General features: G+C 54.2%; 3 protein-coding genes and 1 long non-coding RNA gene across 5 annotated transcripts; 2 read left to right on the forward strand and 2 right to left on the reverse strand.

Moving 5' to 3' along the window:
- Window positions 1-374: 374 nt before the first annotated feature.
- Window positions 375-4,322, forward strand: FEM1A (fem-1 homolog A). Its single transcript, XM_010412255.4, has one exon. The coding sequence runs from the start codon at window positions 462-464 to the stop codon at window positions 2,466-2,468; it is 2,007 nt and encodes a 668-aa protein (XP_010410557.4). The 5' UTR covers window positions 375-461; the 3' UTR covers window positions 2,469-4,322.
- A 2,328-nt stretch (window positions 4,323-6,650) lies between these two features.
- On the reverse strand, window positions 6,651-10,397 carry TICAM1 (toll like receptor adaptor molecule 1). Its single transcript, XM_039566046.1, has 2 exons — window positions 10,305-10,397; window positions 6,651-9,167 (listed from the first exon to the last, which is right to left on the reverse strand). Exon 2 carries the CDS (start codon window positions 8,991-8,993, stop codon window positions 6,915-6,917), a length of 2,079 nt encoding a protein of 692 aa, XP_039421980.1. The 5' UTR covers window positions 8,994-9,167; window positions 10,305-10,397; the 3' UTR covers window positions 6,651-6,914.
- Window positions 10,398-10,874: 477 nt separating this feature from the next.
- Window positions 10,875-20,238, reverse strand: LOC104697402 (perilipin-3-like). Of its 2 annotated transcripts, none has more exons than XM_019293513.2 (8): window positions 20,195-20,238; window positions 16,145-16,221; window positions 15,486-15,681; window positions 14,813-14,895; window positions 13,318-14,533; window positions 12,696-12,895; window positions 12,394-12,522; window positions 10,875-12,311 (listed from the first exon to the last, which is right to left on the reverse strand). In XM_019293513.2, exons 2-8 carry the CDS (start codon window positions 16,202-16,204, stop codon window positions 11,751-11,753), a joined length of 2,445 nt encoding a protein of 814 aa, XP_019149058.2. In that variant the 5' UTR covers window positions 16,205-16,221; window positions 20,195-20,238; the 3' UTR covers window positions 10,875-11,750. The 2 variants fall into 2 exon arrangements, with proteins under 2 accessions (XP_019149058.2, XP_019149057.2); XM_019293512.2 differs by having other exon boundaries at window positions 10,875-12,314.
- A 163-nt stretch (window positions 20,239-20,401) lies between these two features.
- LOC120411410 lies at window positions 20,402-24,931 on the forward strand. Its single transcript, XR_005603713.1, has 3 exons — window positions 20,402-20,963; window positions 21,108-21,190; window positions 23,651-24,931. It is a non-coding gene; the product is annotated as an uncharacterized LOC120411410 (long non-coding RNA).
- The last annotated feature ends 550 nt before the right edge of the window (window positions 24,932-25,481 follow it).

The raw sequence follows: 25,481 nt of genomic DNA on the forward strand, positions 1-25,481 counted from the left end.
ACCGCTATGCAACGAGCAGAGACGCACCTGGACAGCGCCCGGCCCGCGCGGGGCGCGCTGGGAAGCGTAGTCCCGGCGCGGTGAAGCCCCGTCAGCGGCGCTGCTCGCAGCGGGGCGACAGGACTACACTCCCCAGGATGCCCCGCGCGGAGAGGGTGCACGTCCTTCCCGCCTCTCCCCCGTCCGCGCTGCCTTCCGGGAAACAGAGTACGCGGAGCGCAACACCGGGTGAGCAGCGCTGCGCGCGGGACTACAGCTCCCATCATCCACCGCCCGTCCCGCTCCACCCCGCGCGGCGCCATTTTGTTCCGCGGCGCAGCCTGAGATGGCGGCCGGGTTCGGGCGGTGAAGGTCCCGCCGCGCTGAGGGCAGGGGGGTCCCGCCGCCCCCCGCCCGTCCCGCGTCGCGCTGGGGCCGCGCCGCCGCTGCCGGCCCATGGCCTGGAGGCGGCTCCTGGCGCCATGGACCTGCGCACGGCCGTGTACAACGCGGCCCGCGATGGGAAGCTGAAGCTGCTGCAGAAGCTGCTGGGCAGCCGCAGCCGGGAGGAGCTGGAGGCACTGACGGCGGGGCCCGGCGGCGGGGGCGGCCCCGGGGCCGGCAGCACTCCGCTGCTGATCGCGGCCCGGCACGGGCACCTGGAGGTGGTGGAGTACCTGCTGGATCACTGCGGGGCCCGCGTGGAGGAGGGCGGCTCCGTCAGCTTCGACGGCGAGACCATCGAGGGGGCCCCGCCGCTGTGGGCGGCCTCGGCTGCGGGGCACCTGGGCGTGGTGCGGAGCCTGCTGGACCACGGCGCCTCGGTGAACCAGACCACGCTGACCAACTCCACCCCGCTGCGGGCCGCCTGCTTCGACGGGCACCTGGAGATCGTGCGGTACCTGGTGGGTGAGCGCGGGGCCGACCTGGAGGTGGCCAACCGGCACGGCCACACGTGCTTGATGATTTCCTGCTACAAAGGGCACCGGGAGATCGCCCGGTACTTGCTGGAGAAAGGGGCCGATGTGAACCGGCGCAGCGTGAAGGGAAACACGGCCCTGCACGACTGCGCCGAGTCGGGCAGCCTGGAGATCCTGCAGCTCCTGCTCCGCTCCAAGGCCCGCATGGAGAAGGACGGCTATGGCATGACGCCTCTGCTCGCTGCCAGTGTCACCGGCCACACCAACATCGTGGAGTACCTCATCCAGGGGGGGCTGCAGCAGGATGAGGCCGCGGGGGGCCAGAGTGGGACCTGTGCCTCAGGTGGGAGCCATCAGAGGGGCTGCAGTGAAGAGGGCTGTGAGGGATGTGGTGCTTCAGCTTCCAGTCAGGACGAGGTCCCGAACGTGTTCTGCACTCGAGAGGCTGCTGTGGAAGCGCTGGAGCTGCTGGGTGCCACCTTTGTAGACAAGAAACGAGACCTGTTGGGAGCCCACAAGTACTGGCGCAGGGCGATGGAGCTGCGCTGCGAGGGCGGGAAGTACCTGCCTAAGCCCGAGCCCCGGCAGCTGGTGCTGGCCTATGACTATTCCCGGGAGGTGAGCTCTCTGGAGGAGCTGGAAGCGCTGATCACGGACCCCGATGAGATGCGCATGCAGGCGCTGCTGATCCGGGAGCGCATCCTGGGCCCTTCCCACCCCGACACTTCGTACTACATCCGTTACCGCGGGGCTGTCTACGCCGACTCCGGCAACTTTGAGCGCTGCATTAACCTGTGGAAGTACGCCCTGGACATGCAGCAAGGCAACCTGGAGCCCCTCAGCCCCATGACTGCCAGCAGTTTCCTTTCCTTTGCCGAGCTTTACTCCTACGTGCTCCAAGACCGCTCCAAAGGCACTTTGGCCACCCACCTGGGCTTCTCTGACCTCATCGGGGTGCTGAGCAAAGGGGTCCGGGAGGTGGAGAGGGCCCTGGTGCACGGCAAGGACCCTGTGGCCGATTCGGCTCAGTTCACCAAGACGTTGGCCATCATCCTGCACCTGGTTTTCCTGCTGGAGAAGGTGGAATGCACCCCGGAGCAGGAGCACCAGAAGCGCCAGACCATCTACCGCCTGCTCAAGTGCAGCCCCCGCGCCAAGAACGGCTTCACCCTCCTGCACATGGCCGTGGACAAGGACACCACGACGGTGGGGCGTTACCCCGTGGGCAAATTCCCGTCGCTCCACGTGGTCAACCTGCTGCTGGAGTGCGGGGCGGACCCGGACAGCCGGGACTATGACAACAACACCCCCCTGCACGTGGCTGCCCGCAACAACTGCCCGCTGATCATGAGCGCCCTGATGGAGGCCGGGGCGCACATGGACGCCACCAACGCCTTCAAGCAGACGGCCTACGAGCTGCTGGACGAGAAGCTGCTCACCAAGAGCACCATGCAGCCCTTCAACTACATCACCCTCCAGTGCCTTGCTGCTCGCGCCCTGGACAAGCACAAGATTCCCTACAAGGGATTCATCCCTGAGGAGCTGGAAGCCTTCATTGAGCTGCACTAGGGCGTGAGAGCCGACGGTCCCCAGCTTATCCCACCCCGCTGAGGTTGTGCAGCTGGAAGGCTCGGGCTGGCTGTGCCAAGGGGCTGAGGGCTGCCGCTGTGCTGAGCTTTGTCCCCATCTGTCACCACCCAGCTGGCGTGTCAGGGCAGGGGAGGAGGAGGCTCCAGAGCTCCTGGCTGTCCCTCGTCACCTGCAGGTACCAGCTCTCTCCAGTGTACTCTGCCCACAGAAGCCCACAGCCCCTGCCCTTCCCCATCCCACCATCTTGTCCTGAGAAGGAAGAAAACAGAGATTCCCTGGGACCTGCTGCCTCTCCTGTTAGTGCTGGATTAACTCAGCGTTCAGCTTTGGAGCAGCTACACATCCCCCACGTGCTCTGGCCTTTCCCACCCCACACACCCAACAGATAGAAAGTGAATGAGGAATAAAATATCCTCCAGCTAGTCCCTTCCCCTCCCTCCCGTCAGGTTTGGGACAGCCCATGCCCAGCGTGCACGAGGGGCTCGTGCTCTGCCCAGGGATGGCACAGGGCTGGGTGTGCTGAGGATGGGGTTTGTCTCTCTCTTGGTTGGCCAAGTAGCAAATGGTGTTAAACGCCTGAGATTTCCATGATTGTGCATAAAGCTGGGATGTTTTTTCTCTTGTAGAGCCAGGCCCTATCTATGCTGCAAGACTTCTCCAATCCTGTAAGATAGAGGAAGGTCAGTTCTGGTTATACAGTTTCATCCATAGATGTAGTTTATGAATGGGGAGGAAAAACTACTTTAAGAACAAAATCCTGATGTGGTGTTCAGGCCCTTGGCTTGTCCATTCCACACCCATTCGCTCCATTCCCAGCCTGGACGTGCTTTAGCTCCAGAGGTCAGCAGGGACTGAGCTGGAAGGGTGAATGTGGATGGTTTGGGAGCCAAAACAGCAAATTCAAGGCTGAGCTCTTGCAAGCCCTTTAGGCCAGGAGGTACCTGTAGCGTGGAGGTGCTGGGACAGGGTTATGGAAGCAAGTGAGTGTCTGTGGTGGGTTTGCACCAGGGTGGGGCTGAAGGAAGAAGCAAGAAATGAAAGGTTAAGGTGCCTCCTTGTCCTTTTGAGGTTTTAGTATCACCTGCTTGGGCTCTGTTACTGCCCCATTCTGAAACTTGTGCAGTGGGTTCTTAGCAGCTGGTTTGGGCTTTTGAGTCTTCTTTTTTTTCCTTTCTTTTTTTTTTTTTTTTTTTTTGTAACTTCACTGAGGATGGTGCTACTTCCAAGGTGGAATTTGAAATCTCACCTGGCTGCTGTTTGGGCAAGCTCCTTCCTTTGATGAGGATCTGCACACACCTTGTTTTTAACTCTGTAGTCTCAGGGCAGGTTTTTGCCTCCATGAGCAGAACCCTCAGTGGTGGAAAACAAAGAGTTTCCAGCAGTTTGTCCTTGTGCAGGGGGTGATGGGCAGCCCCTGGCTCATTCCCTGGCCCTGAGCAGGGTGGGAAGCACAGCTGAGGGGGGAAGCAGCTGCCTCGGAGCTCTGGGAAAGGCCCCACCTGGGAGAGCAGACCCCAGCCCCACCCTCGCTCTCTGTGCTACTGAAGCTTCTCTACTTGTATTTATCAGCCTCAATAACCACGCTCTCTGCCCCTTCAAGATAATGTAGATCTGCCAGTACATTTTGCAGTGTTAACTATAACATTTATTTATAAAGCGAGGAGGTTTAACTTGAATTGAGCTGTAAAGTGCAGAGTTAGTTTAGCTGCCTTCTATTTTTTTTTTTTCCTTTTGGCTGAAACCTGAACTAAACTGCAGGAATGGGATTTGTTCCTTTGTGAGCTGATGAGCGCTCTTAACTTTAAATAATAAAACAAAAAATGGCTGCTAGAATGCAAGTGCCTTGGACTTCTTCCTGATAAGCCTCTATTTTCAGTTTTTTTCCTCTATTTTCAGGTTGTTTCCCAGGGATGGGACACTGTGGGTATGGAATTCCAGGGTGTTTGCAATTAACAGGCGTGATTGGTTCATTTCATGGTTACTCCTGTGAAAAACCAATCTGTGCTGCAGTGGCAAACGTTTCCCCTGGAAAAGGGTAACACTGGCACTGAAGTGACACCTCTTCTTATATGTTTTGCCTTATATTTCGATGTAAATCAAACTGTGAGAGGATCTTTGTTGGCTCAGGTATTACCTACCTTACACATGTGGGACAGTGGGCACAGCAAGCAGAAAGAGGGACACAGTGTCAGCAGTTTGTTTTCCAGCCCCAAATCCATCAGGGATGGTAAAAACAGAGAAATTACTGGTACTGGAGTTAGTTGCACACAGGAACCTGGATTCCCAAAAATGTTTGGTCTTCCCCAGGGAGGGTGGATGGATAAAATATTTGAATGTTTGTCCTGTCGTTAATTGCTCCATCCTTAACGCTTGATGCCTTGATGAATGATGGGGCCTTTGTGCTAAAAATGACATTTAAGCAGTGTCTGTAGAGCCTGGGGATGTGCTTCTCCCCCCCAGATCTTCCTCCTGTGCTGCAGGTGATCTCCAGGTGTGTGGGAGAGCAGCTGCCAGGCAGGTGCAAGGAGCCAGGTGGCCTCAGGACCGAGGCAGGGGCTGGCCAGTGCAATTCCATGTGCACCCACGGCTGCTGGCAGGAGAGAGGTAGGAAGGGAGTTACTCCATGCAGGAGCAACTCGAGCTGGGCTCTTGTGGTTGGGGAATGCAGTCGGGTGCTACAGCCCCAAGGAGGAGAATATTCTGTGTGATAGAAAAGGCTTCACTTTTTTTTTAACACATAAATAATCTGTAATTACATAGAGGTCCCAGCAATTAAATGTTGATAGTAATTACAGGGTGGGAGAAATCACTGCATGATTTAGGGGTAATTACACCAAACAGGCCTGATTGACTGTAGGGCCAGCTCCATGTGGGGAAAACACAGAGTTGTGGGGAACAGGGCAATGTTTCAGTGATTATTTTGTTAATTATCTTCGACAGAGAGGAGTTTTTTCTCCACTGTGGTGGCTGCAGACCCTCCTATATGCCAGACACAGCTCTCCCTCCCCTTTGTGTGATCCAAGCACGCTGGATATGGCTGTGCTGAAGTTGTTTACAAGCTGGAGCAGCTTCCAGTTGACTAATTTTGCATGATATTTATTTATAGTAGGAGAGGAGCCGGGAAAGGAGGGATGTGTGTGTGCTCCCAAGGGGAGGGACTGTCCTGCACCAACTGCAGGGCACAGGAATTGCAGTAACACAACACCTCTTAGCGGTGCTGAGGAGGAGAGAAACCAGGAAAATAAAAGGAATTAGAGCACTTGGAGGATGCCAGCTGGCTCTGGAAGGAGTAGATGAGTTAATCCATTGTCACTGGGTCCTGCAGAGTTGAAATCCAAACTGTTTGAGAGCTGGAAGCCAAGAGTTGGGGGTAGCTCAGAGTCCAAGGACTCGGTAACACCTGTCTCATACAGGGGTTGGCTGCGGGGCTCGCGTGGCTCTTGGACAAAGACTGCAGTCTGGAGTTAGGCCCTGAGAGGGGCCAGGGCCAGGCCCAGGGCCAGGATGGCCTGTTGGAGTCCTGGGCTCAGATCCTCCTGGAACCTGCTGGGACAGACATTGGGAGCCTGCCGGGGAAGCCACGGAGCACACACAGACTGCAGAAATACCTGGGGTGGGGTCACTTCCCTGTATTGATCACAGGTGGCCCTCGGCATCCACTTTAACAGGGAGTGGCTCCTCAGGAGTCTGCGAACTCTGCCCTGCTCCTGGCACAGCTGAGCTGGCTCTGGGCTCTGCTCTGGGAGGGAACAGCCGCATTTCAGTCTCTCGGTGGCTTTGGGGTGACCTCTGCTGACGATCAGGAAAATGGCTGTGCCTGGAGCGCGTGGCAGGAGGAGTGAGGGGCTGGGGAATTTGCTCCAGGTGCCCTCCTGGTGTTAAAACTCAGTAGGTACCAGCCTGGTACATCCCTTGCACAGTTCCTGCAAAATTACCCCTCCCACTCCGTATTCCTGGAGCACTACTCTGCTCAGTGCTTTTGGTTTTTCATCCCACTTTTTCCTTAAAAGCAGCTTCCCAAAACATCCCCTGCAGATTGTCCCTCAAATCATTTGGTCAGTGGCATCTCCCAGCCCTTCTACCCAACATGCAGAATAATTTTCCATATATCCTTGACTATGCCTTTTCAAATTCTACAGGAAAGAACCAGAGGAACACAAATTAATTAATTAAAATTTATTTATAAAATCTTCAAGTAGCTCCACAGAATCAGGAAAATAATTTTCAGTTACTTGAACATAAGCACAAGGAGAAACAGTTCCAAGAGATCTCCATGTCTTTTTTCCCAACAAAAAATGAAGAATTTTCTTTTGTGCTTCAGGAAAATGGCACTCTTGATGCATAGAATAATAGTCCCAGTCCCAGCAGAATCACTCTAATCCAGGATTTGAAATTAATTGTGTCTCCAACCTCGGCTGCCCCAGGTCAGACATTGTGCCTGGTTTGCTCCTGGCTGTCCTGGGGCCCAGGTGCGGCAGTTTCCACCTGCATCATGTTGTGGTTCCCGATCTGAACCATCCGGGCGTGTTGGATGATGAGGGATGGGATCCCTCCCTGGCCTGGCACGATGTTGTAGTGGCCTGGGGGGAGCTGTGCTTGGGAAGGGGGAGGACCGCTCTGAGCAGGCAGGGCGTCCATCGGGGCAGGGGGACACCAGGGTTGGGGTGATGGCTCTGGTGGCCACGGCCGTGGCGCTGCTGGAGGCACCCAGGGAGGCGAGCCCAGGCTCAGGGCAGCCAAGTTCTGCTGGGCTTGGTACCGTTCCCAACACGCCTGGAGCTTCCTTCTCTGCATCTGGTCCCACAGGGCTTTCTTCTCCCTGATCTTCTTGGGGTTAAAAGTCTTGTGCACATTCCTGGAGAAGAGAGGAGAGCTCTCCTTCAGGGTCACAAGCACACTGAGCATCGTGGGAATCCGGCTGCACTCCAGGGCATTCACCTTGGGTAAAAACGGGATGACTGAGTGTTGCTTGGAGGGGTCCAGGATGGACTGCATCAGAGCAGTGTCTGTCTGGAACTGACACAGGTTGCACGGGAAGTTCTTGGTCAGCAGGAGGATCATGAAGGCAGAGTTTTCCATGGCGTCCTGGAAGCAAGTCATGTGGCTGCGGCCGGCAATGAAGAAATCCTCACTGAGTGTGGCACCATTGGACACCCCCAGGCTCTCCAGCAGGTTCTTGACGCGGTGGGCCTCAATCTCATCTTCACTGGCGTGCAAGACAACAAACGTGAAGAACTTGGTACCATCTGGCTCTGATGGATCCATGGGTGGGAGAGCAGGAGGAGGCCAGGCTGGAGAGGGGGATGAGCGCAGGGGAGGGGGATATAGTACGTTGGAGTGAGATTCCTGAAGAGGAGGAAGAGTTGAGGAGAAGGAGTAAGTAGGAGGAGGAAGGGAACAGGTTGAAATAGAAGCAGGTGCAGAGTTACAAGGAATGCCTGCTGGAATGTAGGAGTCCTCTATGGACACGTGGGCAGGAGCAGTATCCACTGCACCCCTTGGGTCAGGGATACCAGTAGATAATTGCTTTTCATCCTGCTTTTCATCCTGCTTTTCTCTTTGTGTGTGAGGCTGTGTCAGTGTGCTGGACACGTCTCTGCTTTGGGCAGGCTCCGAGGGCAGCGGCGTCTCAGGAACGGGGAGCGTGGGGTGACAGGGACTGACCTGCAGAACCTTCTCTGGCCAGGGCCCGTGGGCAGCCGTGTCCTGCCTGGGGAGAGAGCTGGGTGTGCTGGCCCAGCTGGATTCCTGCGGGCCATGGCTCAGTCCGTCCCCGTCGGGGTGTCCAGCACGGCTGGGCCGGGGGACAGGCTCGAGGATGGAGGGCTGGGTGTGAAAAGCAACTGTTGGTGATGCACTGATCTCCAAACAGCTGGACAGGGAGGAACTCTCCTCAGAGCACAAGGTCTGGGGGCCTGAAAGGTCTGAGTTGCCTCCGATCTGCACTGGAGAACTCCTCACCACGTAGTTGGAACTGGCTGTGCAGGGAACTCCCGCATCCTCATGGGATCTCAGCGTCCAAAAGCTGTCCCCTGAGCCCACACTGGCTGCAGAGCCCTGTTTGTCCTGTTCCTCGGCTGGGATGTTGTTGCGTGTCCCCCGCTGAGTGTCCTTGCTGGCATGGCAGGCTTTGTCCCTGGCCTCGGGACTGCACAGCTTTTCCTGTGCCAACACTGTGTACACCTGTGCCAGCAGTGCCACGGCACCTGCATCCAGCTGGGGAGGCTGCAAATCCTCCCTGTCTTCACGCACTCCTGCAGCGCCCAGTTTGATCTGGTGGATGTACTGGGCTGCCTGGTTATCCCTCAAGGCATCCAGACAAATTCTTGCATCGGTTTCTTGCCCCAGAGTGAGCAGGACCATGGCTTGCAGTAACTTGCTGCAGGGCCCAGGGATCGAGTGCTTCAGTTTGAGTTTGAGGCTCAGCAGTTTCTCTGGTGGGGCCTGGGACAGAATGTTGAACACGTCCTCAAAGCTCGGCTGAAGCTCAGCACTCTGTGCCATCTCTCAGCTGCTGGCCCGGACCATGGACTGAAGCAGGGATGGGAAAAGCATCTTATGGCAAAGGGTTGTCTCCCTGTGGGGCTTGGGGATGCCCCGGTCGCGCTCCTCGTACCACACAAACCCTTTGGTGCTCAGGGACTCATCTCGGAACCGGGACCTCTCTGTGCTGGGAATCTGTGAGGAGAACAGAGGACAGTGTTCAGAGGGGTGATGTGGGAGCTGGGGGATGCTCCTGGAGCTGCCAGGCTCTCTCTCACACCTCCCAAATATTTTTGCATCTGTTCCGAGCTTGCAGCTGTGCCAGTGCTCTGTGCATTATTCCAACTCTGTGATTAAGCAAAGAGCACATTCTTTGTGTTAATTTCACATTAATTATAACTAGTTTAAAATAATTGATGAAATAATGATGTATTTAGGTAAATCCAAGTGTCTCCTCCAGGCAGCTTGTTCCAGAGGTCTTGCAGGCTCCTTGCAATGGCAGTTGAGGAATAAAACAGGGACAGAGGAAACCCTTTCCAGCTGATAACCTGTGTTATCAGGGAAGATTCACAGGGAAGAATTCCTTCCCAATATCCCATCTAACCCTGCCCTCTGGCACTGGGAAGCCATTCCCTGTGTCCTGTCCCTCCATCCCCTGTCCCCAGTCCCTCTCCAGCTCTCCTGGAGCCCCTTTAGGCCCTGCAAGGGGCTCTCAGGTCTCCCCAGAGCCTTCTCCTCTCCAGGTGAACACCCTCAGCTCTCCCAGCCTGGCTCCAGAGGGGCTCCAGCCCTGCAGCAGCTCTGGGGCCTCCTCTGGACTGGCTCCAGCAGCTCCACGTCCTTCTGACGTTGGGAGACTTTATATCCCCATCCACAGCTGATCCCTGACCCCCTGCACTCACCCCCGGCCTCTGATGGGATTTTAATTAAACAACAGGAGTGTCTGGAGGGGAGGAGGGGGTTCCCGGTGGGGCGCTGCTCCAGGCGCTGCCTGAGCCCGCTGCAGGAACTTTCCCTATTTAAAGGCAGCCCCAGCAAACGCCCCGAAATAACTCTGAGCTGGGGAAAGTTTCTAACTGCAGCTTCCTGTTTTCCTCTCTCATGAAAATCCTGCAGTTGCCCAATTGCCCTCCCTCCCCAGTTGCCAGCCCTGCCCCGTGTCCCCCGATGGGCGCGGGGGTGACACGGCCGAGCCCGAGGAAGTTGAAGCGGGGGCCGGGCGGGGGCAGCGCTCAGGGCGAGCCCAGCGCCGCGACCACGGGCCCGGGGCCCGCGGGGAGGGAGGGGAGCAGCCGAGAAGGGATGACCCGGCAAGGGAAGGGGTCGGCCTACCTGCGGCCGGTGCCTGTGCCCGGGGCAGGCGGAAGCGGCGCGGGGCGCTGGGCACGGCCGGGGCGGAGCGGGGCGGGACCGGGAGAGCGCAGCCCGCGCTCGGGAAGCGCGGCAGGACGGCCCTGGCCCGGGCGAGCCGCCTCCGACCCGCTCCAGCCAGGGCCAGCCCTGCCCCTGGCCCCGGCATGAGCACCCCGAGGTGACACAGAGCGCTGGGGACAGGCGAGGCAGGGACCGGCTGTTCCCTGCGGGCAGTGCCGCGGGGAAGGGGTGGAATTGAGACAAGCGCTAGAAAGCCCAGGATCCAGGGGCGAGGAACAAGAATGAAACATGGACAGATGTATCTGAGCCGCAGGAGCACAGGCAGAAGTTAGGGGAACAAAATAATTAAGGCATTTTTCTGCTTAGGAAAACATGGCACCTCCTAAACATATTTTAGTTTTCCCCTCCAGCAAGAGCAGGGAACAGACGAGCTGGCCAGGGACAAGATTTGGTAAAGGCAAGGCTTCATCACAGCTCAGGTGAGGGAACACAACCCGGCAGCTTTAGATACACACAAACCCACACATCTTTAAACGCAGGTCACACTTTATTCCAATGTCTGCTCACCAGCCCTGGCACAGGGACAATACCAGGACAGAAGTTACCAAAATAAGTGACATTAGAAATTATTGCAAAGTAGTGTTTTCTGGGAAAGAACCAGCACCTGGATTAAAATACCCCCTATTTTAATAACAGGATTTCCTAATCCCATGGCAGAGTAACTCCTGGGAAAAGCTGCCTGATTTAATGGCTGTGAAGTGTTTCACACATGAAGGTATGCACACACAATCCCTGAAGTCATTCACAGAACTAGGAAAGATGATTAAAGAAAACTCCACCCTGTTGAGTGTTCCTCCATGAAGGAAAAAATGTTTGGCTGATCCACAAAGAGAAATCTTTTCTTGAGAAGCAGCTCCTTGCCCCGAGCTGTGCCAGATGTGCTGCAGGGCCGAGCCCTGGAAGCACAACAGGCACAATGGAAGTTGTGTCTGGAACTTGTATTTTTAAACATGGAGAAGGCAGGAGATGGTATCAAAGGTCAAGCACAGCATCTTCTCAAGATTCCACAGCTTGGGCAAATTAAAAAATTCAGCATTAAAAGTAAGTTGAGATCACTTCTTCTCTCCCACAACTTGTTTCAGCAAGAATTAGCCACTCACAACTACAGCTGGGCTGAGTTAAAAAGCTGAAGTGCAGGTCCCATCTCCCCTTTCAGCACAGCAGTGTGATTTAAAAACAGTAAATCAAGATTCAGAATATCCCCACCTTGCTTATCAGATCTCTTTACAACTACATCTGACTGTAAATTCAGAGAGCAGAGGTACTTGTGGCACAAGTGGGTGCACAATTAAAAGATCAGTGCTGTTCTAGTCAAGGAGCCTTGGCCAAAAGAGCTGGGATTTATCAGAGATTTTCCTCTGGTGCACTGGTTTTTATCTCCTTTTTAGCCAGGGCCACCTGTGTGTCCTTCTCTGCCTTCTCCTCCAGCTTCTCTAGCACTTCACACCATTTTTCTGAGATCCTGTTGGTTCCCTTTGGTGCTTGAGGTGCCTTTGTCACCTCCTGTGATGGTGGAGCCTTTTCCAACGTGGGCAATTTTCTATCAGTCCTCATCTCTTTCTTCTTGTGCTTTTTGCTGTCCTGTGCCACCTTAGCTATGGCCCTGAAGGGCCCCACAATCCAGTTCAGAGGGGTGTTGAGAGTGACATACTCAAAGAGGACATCGAGGGACCTTCGGGCTTCTGCCACACGGTCCTGGCTCTGGGCCAGGGTAGTTCTGGAGAGGTCCCGAAAGGACACGGCCCTGGAAAAAGAGCTGTGGAGCTTGTGGATGTGTCGAGTGGCCTGACACACAGCTTCCTGGATGTTGCTGGGGAGGCCGTGGACGCTGCGTCGGAGGCTCTCGTAGGCGGGCTGGAGCTGCTGGGTGATGATCCGCAGCATCGCCAGAGTGCGCGATTCCACCTGCTGGGAGAAACACAGCTCAGTTACGGGCTCGGGGGGCCCAGCCACTCGGGGCCTGCTCAGATGCACCTTCTGCGGATACCTCTGGCTGGCAGGCAGTTCTGACTTGGTTTCCTTTGGGCTGGGTCAGGCTCCAGTCCACCCACAGCTGATGGAGCTTCTCCTGCCCCTCCAGTAGCTTCTGGCCAACATCCTGTTTCACAGATTCAATCTGATGGGAAAAATGAGAGGAAAAGGTTGTATTGCAAGCACACAAGTGCTTCCCCTCCAGGGAAGGATCCAAGGTGACGTGGAGCTAGTGTGGGACGGAGGAAGAGCTTCCAGCTGGATAGCAGGGCAGGAAAGGCTACAGACAGGAGGAAGAAGGGCAAAGCATGTTGGTACCAGTTTTATTGCCAGCTGCAGTCGTGAGAGGGTGTCCTGGGTGCGGTGCCTGATGCCCTGCAGCTTGGCCAGGGAGTGCTGGTAGGCTCGGTGCCGGACCCTGCCCGACAGGGAGCCCAGGCGCACAAAGTAACTCCGCTGCCGCTTCTGCTCCTCCACGGAGGCCACGCCAAACCCCTGCACCGTGGTGGCCAGTTTACCTGGAGGAAACAAGAACAGAGCTGCAGCTGGGCTCCACTGCCAGCTGGGAGGGGTGGAAGAGGTTGGATCACCCATTGGAAAACATGAAGGCTGAAGCTTGCTGTGAAAGCAGGAGGTTTGCAGTTGCTCAGGTGTTAAATGCGGGTTAGTCCCTGCTTGATCTTCACATAAGCAGACTTGATGGAGAGGTTGAAGCATGAACCCACGTGTTTTACTTTGAGGCTGATGGGCAAGGACCAACCAGCAAATGCTTGAACTCTGTTCCATATCATGTGGCAATTTGGTGTTGACAGCCAGCCAACTTGGTGACAAATTCAGAGCTACCTGTCTGCTGTAGAAGCTGAATCTTGCTGGGTCAGGTGCTCTCTGCTCACACGGGAACGAATTTGCATCTACAAGCGCCAGGTAAGTATTTTCTTACCTAGTTCCTCCTCAGTCATCGGGAGGTAATGATCCACCAGATCTTCTGACATTCCCAGGACAGATTCCACACCTCCAGCCACTGCCTGGCTCACTGCCTTGGCTTTGCTTATGCTGTTGGTCACCACTGAGTTGGTCATCTCCACACCCTCCTGGAGAGCCTCCCTGCCCTGCTCCAGGGCTGTGTTGATCTTGCTGGTGATGGTGCCGTAGGCAGCATCCAGAGCTGTACTGACCGTAGAGGTGACCGCAGATTTGGTCTTCTCAACGCTGTCTTGAACAGCCCCTTTGGTCAGGTCCACTGCTTCGGTCACCTTGTTGGCCACCAGGTCCTTGGCCCCCTGGGCAGCCCCCACAGCTGCAGTGATGGTGGAAGCAACAGCAGACTTGGTCCGGTCAACACTGTCCTCCACCATGTGCTTGGTGACATCCACGGCCTCGGTCACCTTGTTGGCCACCAGCTCCTTGGCCCCCTGGGCAGCCTCCACAGCGTTGACAATTGTAGAAGCAACTGCAGACTTGGTCAGGTCAACACTGTCTTCTACGATGTGCTTACTGAGGTCCACTGCCTTGGTCACCTTGTCTGTCACCAGCTCCTTGGCCCCCTGGGCAGCCTCCACAGCGTTGACAATTGTGGAAGCAACTGCAGACTTGGTCAGGTCAACACTGTCCTCCACCATGTGCTTGGTGACATCCACAGCTTTGGTGACCTTGTCCACAGCATCTGTCACCTTGTTGGCCACCAGGTCCTTGGCCCCCTGGGCAGCCCCTACAGCTGCAGTGATGGTGGAAGTCACAGCAGACTTGGTCCTGTCAACGCTGTCCTCCACAAGGTGCTTACTGAGGTCCACAGCCTCTGTCACCTTGTTGGTCACCAGCTCCTTGGCCCCTTGAGCAGCCTCCACAGCGCTGACAATCGTAGAGGCAACAGCAGACTTGGTCCTGTCAACACTGTCCTCCACCATGTGCTTGGTGACATCCACGGCCTCTGTCACCTTGTTGGTCACCAGCTCCTTGGCACCCTGGGCAGCCTCCACAGCACTGCTGACAGTGGAGGTGACCACAGACCTGGTCAGCTTGACACTGTCCCCAACAACATTTTTAGTGAGGTCCACAGCTTCAGTGACTTTATCAGCCATTGCTTCCCTGGCCTCGCAGGCGGCGTCCATGGCAGATGTGACCTTGGTGGACACCAGCTGTTTGGTGTCTGAGATTACCTGCACCAGGGAGAGGCAGAGAAAGATTTTTTTTTTTTTCCCAAAAATATGTTTTCCCTCCCTGAGAAAGCTTTTCCACTTGGGTTAGTTGTGCTTGCAGTCTGTGGGAGGGCTGGGGAAGTGAGCACACCTATGTTGACATGGATGTGTTCACTCCCACATGCTGAGGGCACCTCTCCAGCTTTCCCTGCTGCTAAGCTTTATTTATTTCCCCATATTCTTCTGTACCCATAACAGTTCCATCAAGCCATGGCTTCCCCAGGAAAAGCCTTTCCTTACCTTATCTGCTGGCTGCTGCAGGAAGGGCAAGTTCTCCTCCAGCTGATCCAGACCTTTACAGGCATATTCATTCACAAGGGCAACTGGAAGAGACAACAGGTACCAGTTTATTCTTCCATGTGGGGATGGGTTTTTGACCCTACAATGGCCAGTTCAGGACACACTCATGAAAACAAGCCCCCAGAAATTAAATCACCATTCTGCGGTGGGATGTGTGTGGGTGTCTTGTTAAAAGTGAACAAACCCTAAAATTTGGCAGGTTCAAATAGTCTCCATTTTGCCTTCCCAGCTTTCTAACTGTAGACTTTAATCCAACGGCAGTGTAGCACCTGCCCTTGGTGGGTAGGGCAATGGGTTTAAAGGGTTGAAAAGTGTTGGGATAACCAGGCTGAGCTCTATCCCAGACTGACACTGCTACTACCAGTTGGGATTGTCAGAATTCGGAGTGAGAGAGAGCAAGCAGGGAGTTACTACTTAGTAACCTAAAGAAATCAAACTCTGTTTCTCCTGGAAACAGTTTAATTCCCCAGAAGTTCAGTGTTGGGAGCTGCCAAGTGGGAGGCTCAGGGCTAGAGCAGAAGGTGCTGTGGGAGGTGGGATCACCCTACAGGCACAGGAACCTCCCTCCCCGCCTGTCCCTCTGTCCCAGGGGTCCCTCCAGCCCTGCACTTACTCTGTGGCTCGAGCTGGCTCAGGATGGGCTGTGCCCCTCCGACCACGCTGCCCACGGCCACAGCAGCCACGGTCTCAGCCACACTGCAGACACCGCTGAGGCAGGGGTGGGACTCCTTGGTGTGGTTGTAGGCAGAGGAGACCAGGTTGAAGGCAGAATTGAGCAAGGGCAGGCTGGTGACTCGATTGACAGCACTCTAAACCCAGGAGAAACAGAGACATTAGAGCCCAGCCTGAGCTGGTGGGTGAACACAGCTGTGTGTCTTTCCAGAAATGTCCCACCAAATCCATCTCCTCAGCCTTCTTAAACTCAGAGTTGAGGAGACTCATCCAAAGGCCACCACCAAATGAACAAGCCAGGATTAAAAAATTTGACCTCTGGGCTCCTGAATTCTGAGTCACACTGGTTTCAGCACCAAACCAGATGTGGAAGTAGGACCTGTAACAGCTCATGTTTCAGAACTACTGGCATCGCTTGACCAGCCCTAACATGGTCTCTTGAGCAAAACAATTACCTTCTGTACTGAGGGGGTTTTGATTTGGCCACAGCTTCATTGGGCTAATCTTTCTGTCCCCCAGCCTGGTTTTGGGGTGCTGGCAGAGGTTTATCAGCACACATCAGCAGATGATTTAACTGCTCTGTGTTGCCCTGGCACCTACCACTGTCTGCTGCTCCTCAGCCTTCAGCAAGTCTGGGGTTGGGGTCTTTCCTGAGGCCATGCTGAATTCAGCTGCAGCTGGAAGAAAAACAAGAGTATCACAGCATGAGCACAGCTTCATTTCCTCCAAAGAAATAAAATCCTGCCAAAAAAGGGTAAAAGCAGAGGGCAGCAAAGCTGGGATCCATCATTCAGCTGCTCCAGGGAGGGTTCAGGCTAGAAATAGGTGGGAACTATTTTATCTGTCTTGTGTTTTCTCTGTGGGGTGGGATGACTTTGGCTGGACACCAGGTACCCACCAAAACCACTCCATCGCTCCCCTCCTCAGCTGGACAAGGGAGAGAAAATATAACAATATAACCAGTTTGGGAAGGACATGAAAGTCCTGTGGAGTTTTCCCTGGAGGATGAGCCAGGTTTCCCAGCTGCAGCACTCTATGGCTACCTGGAGACTTGCCTTCTCGTCCTACTGACCAGCAAGGCAGGAAATCTCACTTCCTGTGAAACCAAGGCTCAGAGACATTCTCATGACATAATGGGATTGAAGAAGCATAAAATGTTGCAATATTTTGAATGTGTGTTGGCTCCCCCAGCGTAGATCTCGGGCAGCATCTGGACACTCCAGTATTGGTGATAAATCCAGGATTACTCTGAGCCTTAGTCAGGCACAGCAGAGATTTCAGCACATTTGTTCTTCAGGACAGAGTCTGCTTTTCTCTCCTGTGCCAGTTAGTTGCTATTCTTAGATTTGCCATGACATTTTCCAATGGAAAACCCTCAAACCAAAATTCCTCCCAAAGTGGATTTCTAAGCCACACACTGCTCCAGGCTCACTGGCAGACTCTCCCCAAAAAAACCTTGCCATCTGAGTTGTGGCAGAGCCCATTGTCTTGTTTCTTGTGTTCTTTGCCTCGTGCAAAGTTTTTATTTTGCTGAGAAACAGGGACAGAGAGATGGGGAAAAGTTGTGAAACCAGCATTTGTGAGCCCTGGACTGGTTACCAAGAGGTAACTTGGTAAAACACCAAATATTGCTGCATTAACCACTGAATTAGTGAGAATTCAGTGAGATTTGAGCAGGGCAGGGATGCTGAGTGCTATGTGCCTATAGCAAAAGCTGTCACACAAGCTGTCACCTCCTCCAGCCTCTCCAGTGAGAAGCTGGGAGCCAGCGCTCCTCTGGGAGCCCTCCCCAGTTTATCTGCACAGCAAAAACACCAATGGATCCTCACCAGGCTGGAAGAAGTTGTAAAAACCTGCTCCAAACAAAGCAAGGCTGAATATAAAATCCAAGTCCCAAAGTCCACAGGGTTTGCTGTCAGTGCCTGTCCCTCTTGCTCTGCCTTAGGGCAGGTTTGTTATTGCTTTGGAGCCAAGCAGGGCTGACTTCGGGGCAAAGCACAGCTCTTTCAACACCATCACAAACAACCCCTCTGCTCAGTTATTTTACTTCTGGACAGGTGGAAAAAGCTCAAGCTGTGGAGTTTGACACTATGGTGGCCTTGGTGTCAGGGCCAGCACAGAGACACTGGAGCAAAAGGAAGAGGGGAGGATTCTTGTTAGCATAATTCAGGAGTAACTCCTTGGCTGATGTAAAAACTGGTGTAAGGTTAGAATCAGCCTCTGAAGGACAGGGATCCCGTGCTAATAATGGATGCAGCTGTGCCAGGGACAACCCTTCAGCACAGTCATGTTGGAACAAGGTTTGTTCTCCACTGTGTGGGAGAAATCCACATGTTGCAACGCCAGGATTTGCAGTGTGGGCAAATCTCCACAGCATGGTTTTATTTTCTCTTTCCCTGCAAAAGTGCTGAGCAGCCTTTGTTTTACTTCAGAGATTGCAGGAAAGCCCAGTGCTTGGCAACTCTGGGGCAGGTAGTTCCGAATGCTTTGGAGAAGCCACAGCCAAGCCAGGATTGTTGGGAGTGGAAGTTCCAGTGGGCAGAGGAACAGAAACAGCACCACTTTGTTTTGGTTGTGGTTTGCATTGTATGAAAGTGATAATCAGATGATTTCACACCATTGCTACATCCAAATATTAGGTCACTGCTGAGAAAGCTCTTGAAACAGGTGGTTTCAGAATGATGAAACTTCAGTGCTCTTTTCTAGCATCAGGGTCAGGAGATTTTCTGGGATCAGGAGCTGAACTCCTGATCATTGCCCAGTTGGAGTCAGTGGAAGAACAAGGGCTGGCACCAAACAGCAGGACCGTGGCACCAAACCCACCCAGCTGCTCCCTTTTCCCTGCCCCATCCCACACTGGCCTGGCAGAAGAGCAAGGAACTTCCCTGCTCCTCCCTGATTTCTGTCACTGGCAGTGACCAGTTCACACAAGCTGGTTCTTTAACTCCCCTTGGTTGGAAGGTTTCCCTGTGGAAAGCAGCTCAGCTCCATGAGAACAGGGTGCTGGTGTGTGGTCCTGTAGGTTCTTTGTGTTCAGGAAGCTTCTCCCCCTTCCAAAGGGCTTTTACCTTGGGAGACAGACTGAGCCACAGCCAGTATGGCTGGTTCAGTAGCTTAACTGGCAATTCCTTAATGACCGTTGAGGAGAACAAAGCTAAATTTAGTGCTTTAGATGTGAGCAGAGAGGGCTAATCAGGGCAGAGGAATTCAATTGTAGTTAAAGCACCTATTTACATTCTTGTCGAGATTTGCCACTGATACCCGGTTCCCAAAAATGCAGAACTTTGTCACAGGATGTCTGTGGGGAATGGGCTGCAAATGCTCTGAGGACAGAATTAGTTTTAGGAGGAAGATCAAATGATTCCCAGCTTTGACCTTAGGACAGTAGTTTCAGGAGGGCTGGCAGAGGTGCTTGTCTCACCTTTCTGGATAAACCAGCAGCACTAGAAAACCTCAAGGATCAAAGCCACGCTTTGTGGATGGATGCAGGGCTTTCCCCACGCACTTCCAGCAGAAATTAAACACCACAACCAGTGGCCGCCCCATGGTCAGTAACTGCTTGGAACAGAGGTATCTTAGCAAAGAGGAGAGGAAGGTTTAACTAGAACAGCTTCTCAGTACATCCCATTTACCAATCTTTCTACGAGGACAGAGCTCTTGGTTTCAGCTAGAAGCTGTAACTTGCAGAGCAAGCAGCTCAACACATTTCCATCTGGAATTTTCAGCAGAACCAGCTTCAGAAATTGAAATCCTTCCCAGCCATGCTCAGCTCCAGGTAGTCATGACCACATTTAAAGCCTTGTTAGTCTTGAGAAATGCTAATCCAGTTGGCCAAAGCTCCCTCCAGGAGCTGGCAGGGCCCTGCAGGGACAGGGTGCTCCTGAGCTAGAGGTCCCTTGTCACTCAGTTCTCGTGTCTCCACCAAAGGATCATGAGAAACAGCCCCAGGCAGGGCTGGCAGCGCTGTCACAGGAAGGGAATGCCCGGCTGGTCACCTGCATCACCTGTGCCCAGGATGTCACCTGCATCACCTGTCCCTGGCGCACCCGGGGTGTCCCCACCATCCACACACAGCACTGGGCTGTGCATGTGAAGGTGACTGGTGGGACTCACCTCCTGTGGACCCCCCCCAGTCGGGATCCTCAGCAGACAAGAAGCAAAAAAGAGCTTTTAAACCCCAGACTGTTCAATCACAGATCAGAGATCCATGGAATTACCAAGGACTCACCTCAAAGCTAGGAAAGAGCCTTTAGGGAAGGATTTGAATCCCACAATGGTTTGGGTTGGAAAGGACCCTAAAGATCACCTCATTCCAAGCCTCTCAGCTGTTACCCAAGGCAGACACACCACGACACCAGAAAATGTCACCTTTGGCCTCAGAAAGCAAAGACCCCCCCGCCCAAGCACAGAGAAAGCAAGGACACAGCACCCAGCTCCTGCTCGCCCCGTGGCACACAGCTCCCACAGCGGGGACCTCTGAGCCAAGGGCTGTGGGATGGAGCCGGGTCCATCCCAACCTCTGCCCTGGCGAGGGCTGCAAGGAGCCCCCAGGAGAGCAGGGGGGAACCCTGGGGAGTCACCCCAAGCCCCCAGACAAGTCACAGGCCCCCCAGCTCCCTCACCTTGCCCTCCCCAGCAGCCCAGCCTTACCTGCCTGCTCCGCGCCCGGCACCGGCGAGACGGGGGAGCGCGGGGCGTTGTCCCGGTTAAATACCCCGGGGCCGATTGGCAGCTGCGGGATTGGTGGAACCCGGGCGCTGCGGGGCCGGCCTGGCCAACCGGGAGCGGGAGGGGCGGAGGGCAGCGGGGTGGGGCCGCAGGTGAGGGTCCCCCCGGGGCCCTGGTGGGTGTTGGGAGCTGCTGTTTGTCCCCCCCAGGAGGGAAGGACCTGGCGGGGTGTCCCTGGGGATCTCCAGAGGGTGTCCATTCCCCGGTGCTTTGGCCTTGGGGTCATGGAATCCCCTGAGTTGGGAGGGGCCCGCAGGGATCGTCGGTCCAACCCCTGGCCCTGCAGACACCCCAGCAATCCCCCCTGTGCATCCCGGGAGCTGTTCCTGCAAACACGGGGGCAAAGAGCTGCTCGTGGAAGTCAAGCACTGGAGCTGCTTGGGAAGAGGTGCTGGGACAGGAGCTGAGCCCCTGTTTGTCCCCCAGCTGGGGGGACAGAGGCTGCCCTTGCGCTGCTCCTTGCAGGGCGTCACAGATGTTATTAGGAAGTCCCAGGGAAGCAGGACGTGGAGTTTGTGGTGTGAAACATCATCATCATCCTGATGTTTTTTTGGCAAAGCTCCCCCTCCCCACACCAGGACTGCTGTGCCTCCCCGAGGAGTCAGACCTGCTCCCACCTCAGCCCGTGCCTGCCCTCAGCAAACACCTGATGGTGAAACCTTCTGCTTCTCCTGTTTGCTGGGATTTCAGGGTAGGAGTTGATTTATATTTTTATCCTTGCAGAGGCCCCAGCAATGCAGGACTCCAGGGAGCTCAGGGCTTTTTAACAGCTATAACAAATACTGAAAACTCTAGTTAATGCTTTTCTTTTCCATTTGTGCCTTTTCATCTTCAGCTCTCAAAAACTGGTTTGAAAACATCAATTAAGCTTCCTGTTGTCTGTTTTCAAGATCAGCGGGGGAGGAAACTGAGGCACAGGTAAAAATTATCTGGAGTCTTCTAATGCTATTAAAGTGATTGAGTCACCTTGTTTTGGGGTACTAGATGCAGGAGACCTTGGCTCTGTTTCTGTACTGCCATTCAGGCAGGGGGGTGCCAATGGTTTTTGAAAAATGCGTTGTTAAGCTGACAAAAATGTGGACAATTGTCACTCCTTATCTTTGGGGTTGGAAGGAATCCCCATCCTGAGGCTGACTTAGCTGGGAGTGTTGGCTGGAAAGGCCTCTGGAGCTCAGGTACTCCTGGAGAGCTGGGATCTGGCTGAGACTTGAAACCTCCCAGGGATGGAGATCTCACACAGCCTTTCTGGCTGTTGGATCCACTGGATCTGGGTATTGCATTAATGTCCCAATGTCCACTCTGAGCCTCTCCAGCTACAGATTGTGGCTTTTGCCTCTTGTTTGATCCCCTGCACTGCTGGAAACAGTCCTTGTGCATTTTTCAGTGTGACATAAACTTCATTTTTCTGTCATCACCTGGGAACCTGTCATAGAATCAAAGGACCCCAGAATGGTCTGGGTGGGAAGGACCTTAAATCCCACCCAGTGCCACCCCTGCCATGGGCAGGGACACCTCCCACTGTCCCAGGCTGCTCCAAGCCCCAATGTCCAGCCTGGCCTTGGGCACTGCCAGGGATCCAGGGGCAGCCCCAGCTGCTCTGGGCACCCTGTGCCAGGGCCTGCCCACCCTCCCAGGGAAGGATTCCCTCCTAATCTCGTATCTAAACCTGCCCAGTTTGGAAGTTTTTGATGCAGTTCTGAAGTGTTTGATATCTTGTACTAAAACTGAAGCCAGTGGCTTTTAACAACTGTGATGTTTGTAAGGGAAATAAAAGTTGTTCTTGTCTGTCCTGTGAAGACTTGATGAAATGTAGGGTTTTTTACAGGAACAGGGAATTAAGAAATGGGTCCTGTGATTTTGGAGTGTTGGCCTGACATGGCCAGTGCTACATCCTCACGTAGCATGTCAGTGATCCAGCTGCCAGGTGGTTCATGGGTGTGAAGTGCCCCAGTGGGTCAGTTGTGGTGGGATGGTGAAAGTCTCATGGGACAGGTTGTATTTCATGCCCTAAGTGGGTGAAACAGCACTGCCTGCATGATACACCTTCATGTGGCTGTGGTGGAGGACAGGGGAATGTGAGCAGAAGTGGCAGGTGATAACCAGTAATTATAATTAACCAGGCAGTGTTTAATATCTAATATGTGGCTTTGATATTAGGGTAAAATACCAGTGCTCATTGCTCCTGCTGGGTGGCAGAACTGCCTGCAGGCTCGGGACACCGGATTTGGGGGATTCCAGTGTCAGAGCAAAGGTTTGCACAATCATTTCTGTGACCCTTAGTGCTGTATGAAAGACACAGATTTAAATCCGAGATAAAATCATAACTAAGAGTTTGGTGGGCGTGGGAAGGGCGTAGGAGGAAGTGGAGAAACACGTTTGTGGAAGGGAGAGGAGCTGTGCTGGTTGGAGCACGGGAGCCCTGTGCTCGGGCAGGAACTGCAGCCCTGCAAAGCTGCAGCATCCAGACCCGGGGCAGGATCCCTCAGGTGTGAACCCCACATACTGCACCTGTGGGAGCCAGGAGCCCCTGTCCCTGCAGCCCTGCTGCTGCTTCACTGCTGTCCTCCAGCTGCTGCCTGGCTCTGCCTGGGGACGAGGCCTCTCCAGCCTCGAGCACCTCACTTGTCCCGTCCTGGTTTCTGTCGAGTGCAAAACCTGCAGGTGTGGAGGATTTGGAGAGTCAGGCCCCGGTGTTGGGGGCCATTCCTTTCCCTGCTCTGTGGTGTGTCACAGCTCAGCATTGTCCCTTTGGGGCCCAGAGGCCGCATGTGACACTGGAGTTGCCCACTGCAAATGTTTATCTGCTGCAGCGGAAATCATGTCGCTGCTCTCCCAGGGCATTGACTCCATGAGTAACCTGCCACCATGCCATTGTCACCTTCCCCATGGTCACCTTCCCTGGGGCAGCCACAGGCACGAGAAGTGATGAGAATGATGATTCAGGGCTGGGGTATGAGGTGCTTTGGTTCTGTTCCTCAGTAAGCGGAGCACAGCCCTTGGGCTTCCATCAGCCTGCCCGGGCAGTCTGCAGGGCTGAGCTGCCAGGAGCCCACGGAGGGGACGGGTTTGGGTCATCCTCATTCACTGCTGTGCAAAGCCCACCAACCTTCCTGGTGCCTCCAGGTCTTCAGAGCGCTCTCCTGGGTCAGGACATGCTGCAGGTCTCTGCTGCCCTCCCACTGCATCAGCCCAGCAGGACTCTCCAGCAGGTTCCCTGCTCCTGCTCCCCTTCCAGCAGCTCACGCCACCTCCCAGAGGGACAGGTGCTGGCAGGTTCCTGCTCCCATTCCAGCCACTTTGCCCTCACAGCAGGGAACAGCCTGATGGTTCCTGGCTGCTCTCCCAATATTCCAGTTCACCTTTCTGCTGCTTTTTCAGGCTGCAGGATGGTTTTCTACATGCCTGGCTGCTCCTTCCTCTGCTGCTGCTCTCTTGCCTGAGGTAGAGGTGAGGTGGGGTAATGTAATGCTGGTAGGTTTTGGTAGATGGGAGAGGGGATGTCACCTGGGCCTGCTAAATGTGTCCCCTCCATCCCAGGCTGTGGCTGAGACCCCAAGTCCTGCCTCCCCAGAACCACAGGGCTCCTTTGCACCCCCCAGCCCTGGGGTTTGGCCAGCTTTACCCGGTAAACTGCTGCTTGTTCAGCTTCCATCACACAGAGCTTTGCATGGAGCGGGGGGAACATGGAATCTGGTGACTTCCCAGGTGCAGCATGACTCTGGATCATCCCAGAGCACGTGGGAGCTGGAACACCCCTACACTGCCTCACCTGGGGGCAGGTTTCTCGCTGTGCTGCGTGTGACAGGACTGAATCATCACCCGTCCTTGGGAACAGCTATGCAAGGAATATGTATTTATGCACATAAAAGCATAAATGTCAGTGCCTGTGTCCCGGTTTTGGCTGGGATAGAGTTAATTTTCTTCCCAGTAGCTGGCCCAGTGCTGTGTTTTGGATTTAGCATGGGAATAATGTTGATAACAACTGATGTTGTAGCTGTGGCTGAGTTGTGCTTTCTCCAAATCAAGGACTTACCAGTTTCCCAGGCTCTGCCAGCGAGCAGGAGCACAAGGAGTTGGGTGGGAGCATGGCCAGGAGAACTGACCTGGACTGGCCAGAGGGATATTCCATTCCACGGAACATCCTGCCCAGTACAGAAACTGGGGGGGTTGGGACCTGTCTCTCGCTGCTGTGGGACGAGCTGGGTCAGGGGGTGGTGAACAACTGTGTGGGGCAGCTCTGGTTTCTCTTGGGTTTTTACTCCTCTTTCTCTCCTTTTCATTACTATTATTGTCATCATTACCATTACTATTATTGTAATTCTTCTTCATCATCCAAGATTTGTTTTAATCAGCTTTTAATCAGTTCTTATGTACCTGCCTGGGCTTTCATTTCTCATAAGACATTGTGCCAAAACTCCACTTTGACCAATGTTCCCGTGGGCTGGGAGACTGTTAGAACTTTGTCTTGCCAACAGCATCTCTGCAGGGAATTCAACAATGCTCTGAGTTTCCCCAGGCTGAGCTGGGTCTCCCTGCTGGCAGAATCCACATTGTTCCCTCCCAGCATGGGGCACTTCCCAGATGGGAGAACAGTGTTTTCAATCAGAGCTGGAACTCCAAAGAAAAGAAGTGCCTGAAACAGTCCCAAAGGGAGGAAAATAAAACTTATCACTGCAGTTACCACCAACGCTCTTTTTTCTGTCAGTCTGTGGACACCTGATGCTCCCAGGTCTTTATCTCACTGACACTGAGTTCTGAGTAGTGTTCTTGTTTTAGAAGAGGGAACTTTAGGCATAAGTAATTTAACCTCTAATGAAATCAATGTTCCACTACTAGAATGATCTAGAATTGAACCTTATTTTAAGTGATTTTGGGGTCCAGCTGCAGAGTGTGTAGGATGACGTTCAGTGTTTGCAGCCTGGGGATTCACTGCATGAGTCAAAGTTTCTCTAGAAAGTGGGGGCTGCTTCTTTTCGGCCCCTGATGGTTCCAGGGACATTTTCTTCCTCAGAACTGGCCAGAGCCTTTTCTGTGAACAGTCGGTGTGTTACAGTAACCATGTTCACCTGCTATGATGGGAATTGTGCAGGGAGAAGGACCTGTGGGAATGACATGCATGGAGATGTGTGTGGTTCTTAAAGGGGCATGAGATGGGACCCTAATGGGGGTCTCTGGTGAGCCCCACCTGCAGAGCTGCCTCCAGCCCTGG

Source organism: Corvus cornix, chromosome 28 (assembly GCF_000738735.6).
Source record: "Corvus cornix cornix isolate S_Up_H32 chromosome 28, ASM73873v5, whole genome shotgun sequence".
Lineage (NCBI taxonomy): Eukaryota > Metazoa > Chordata > Aves > Passeriformes > Corvidae > Corvus > Corvus cornix.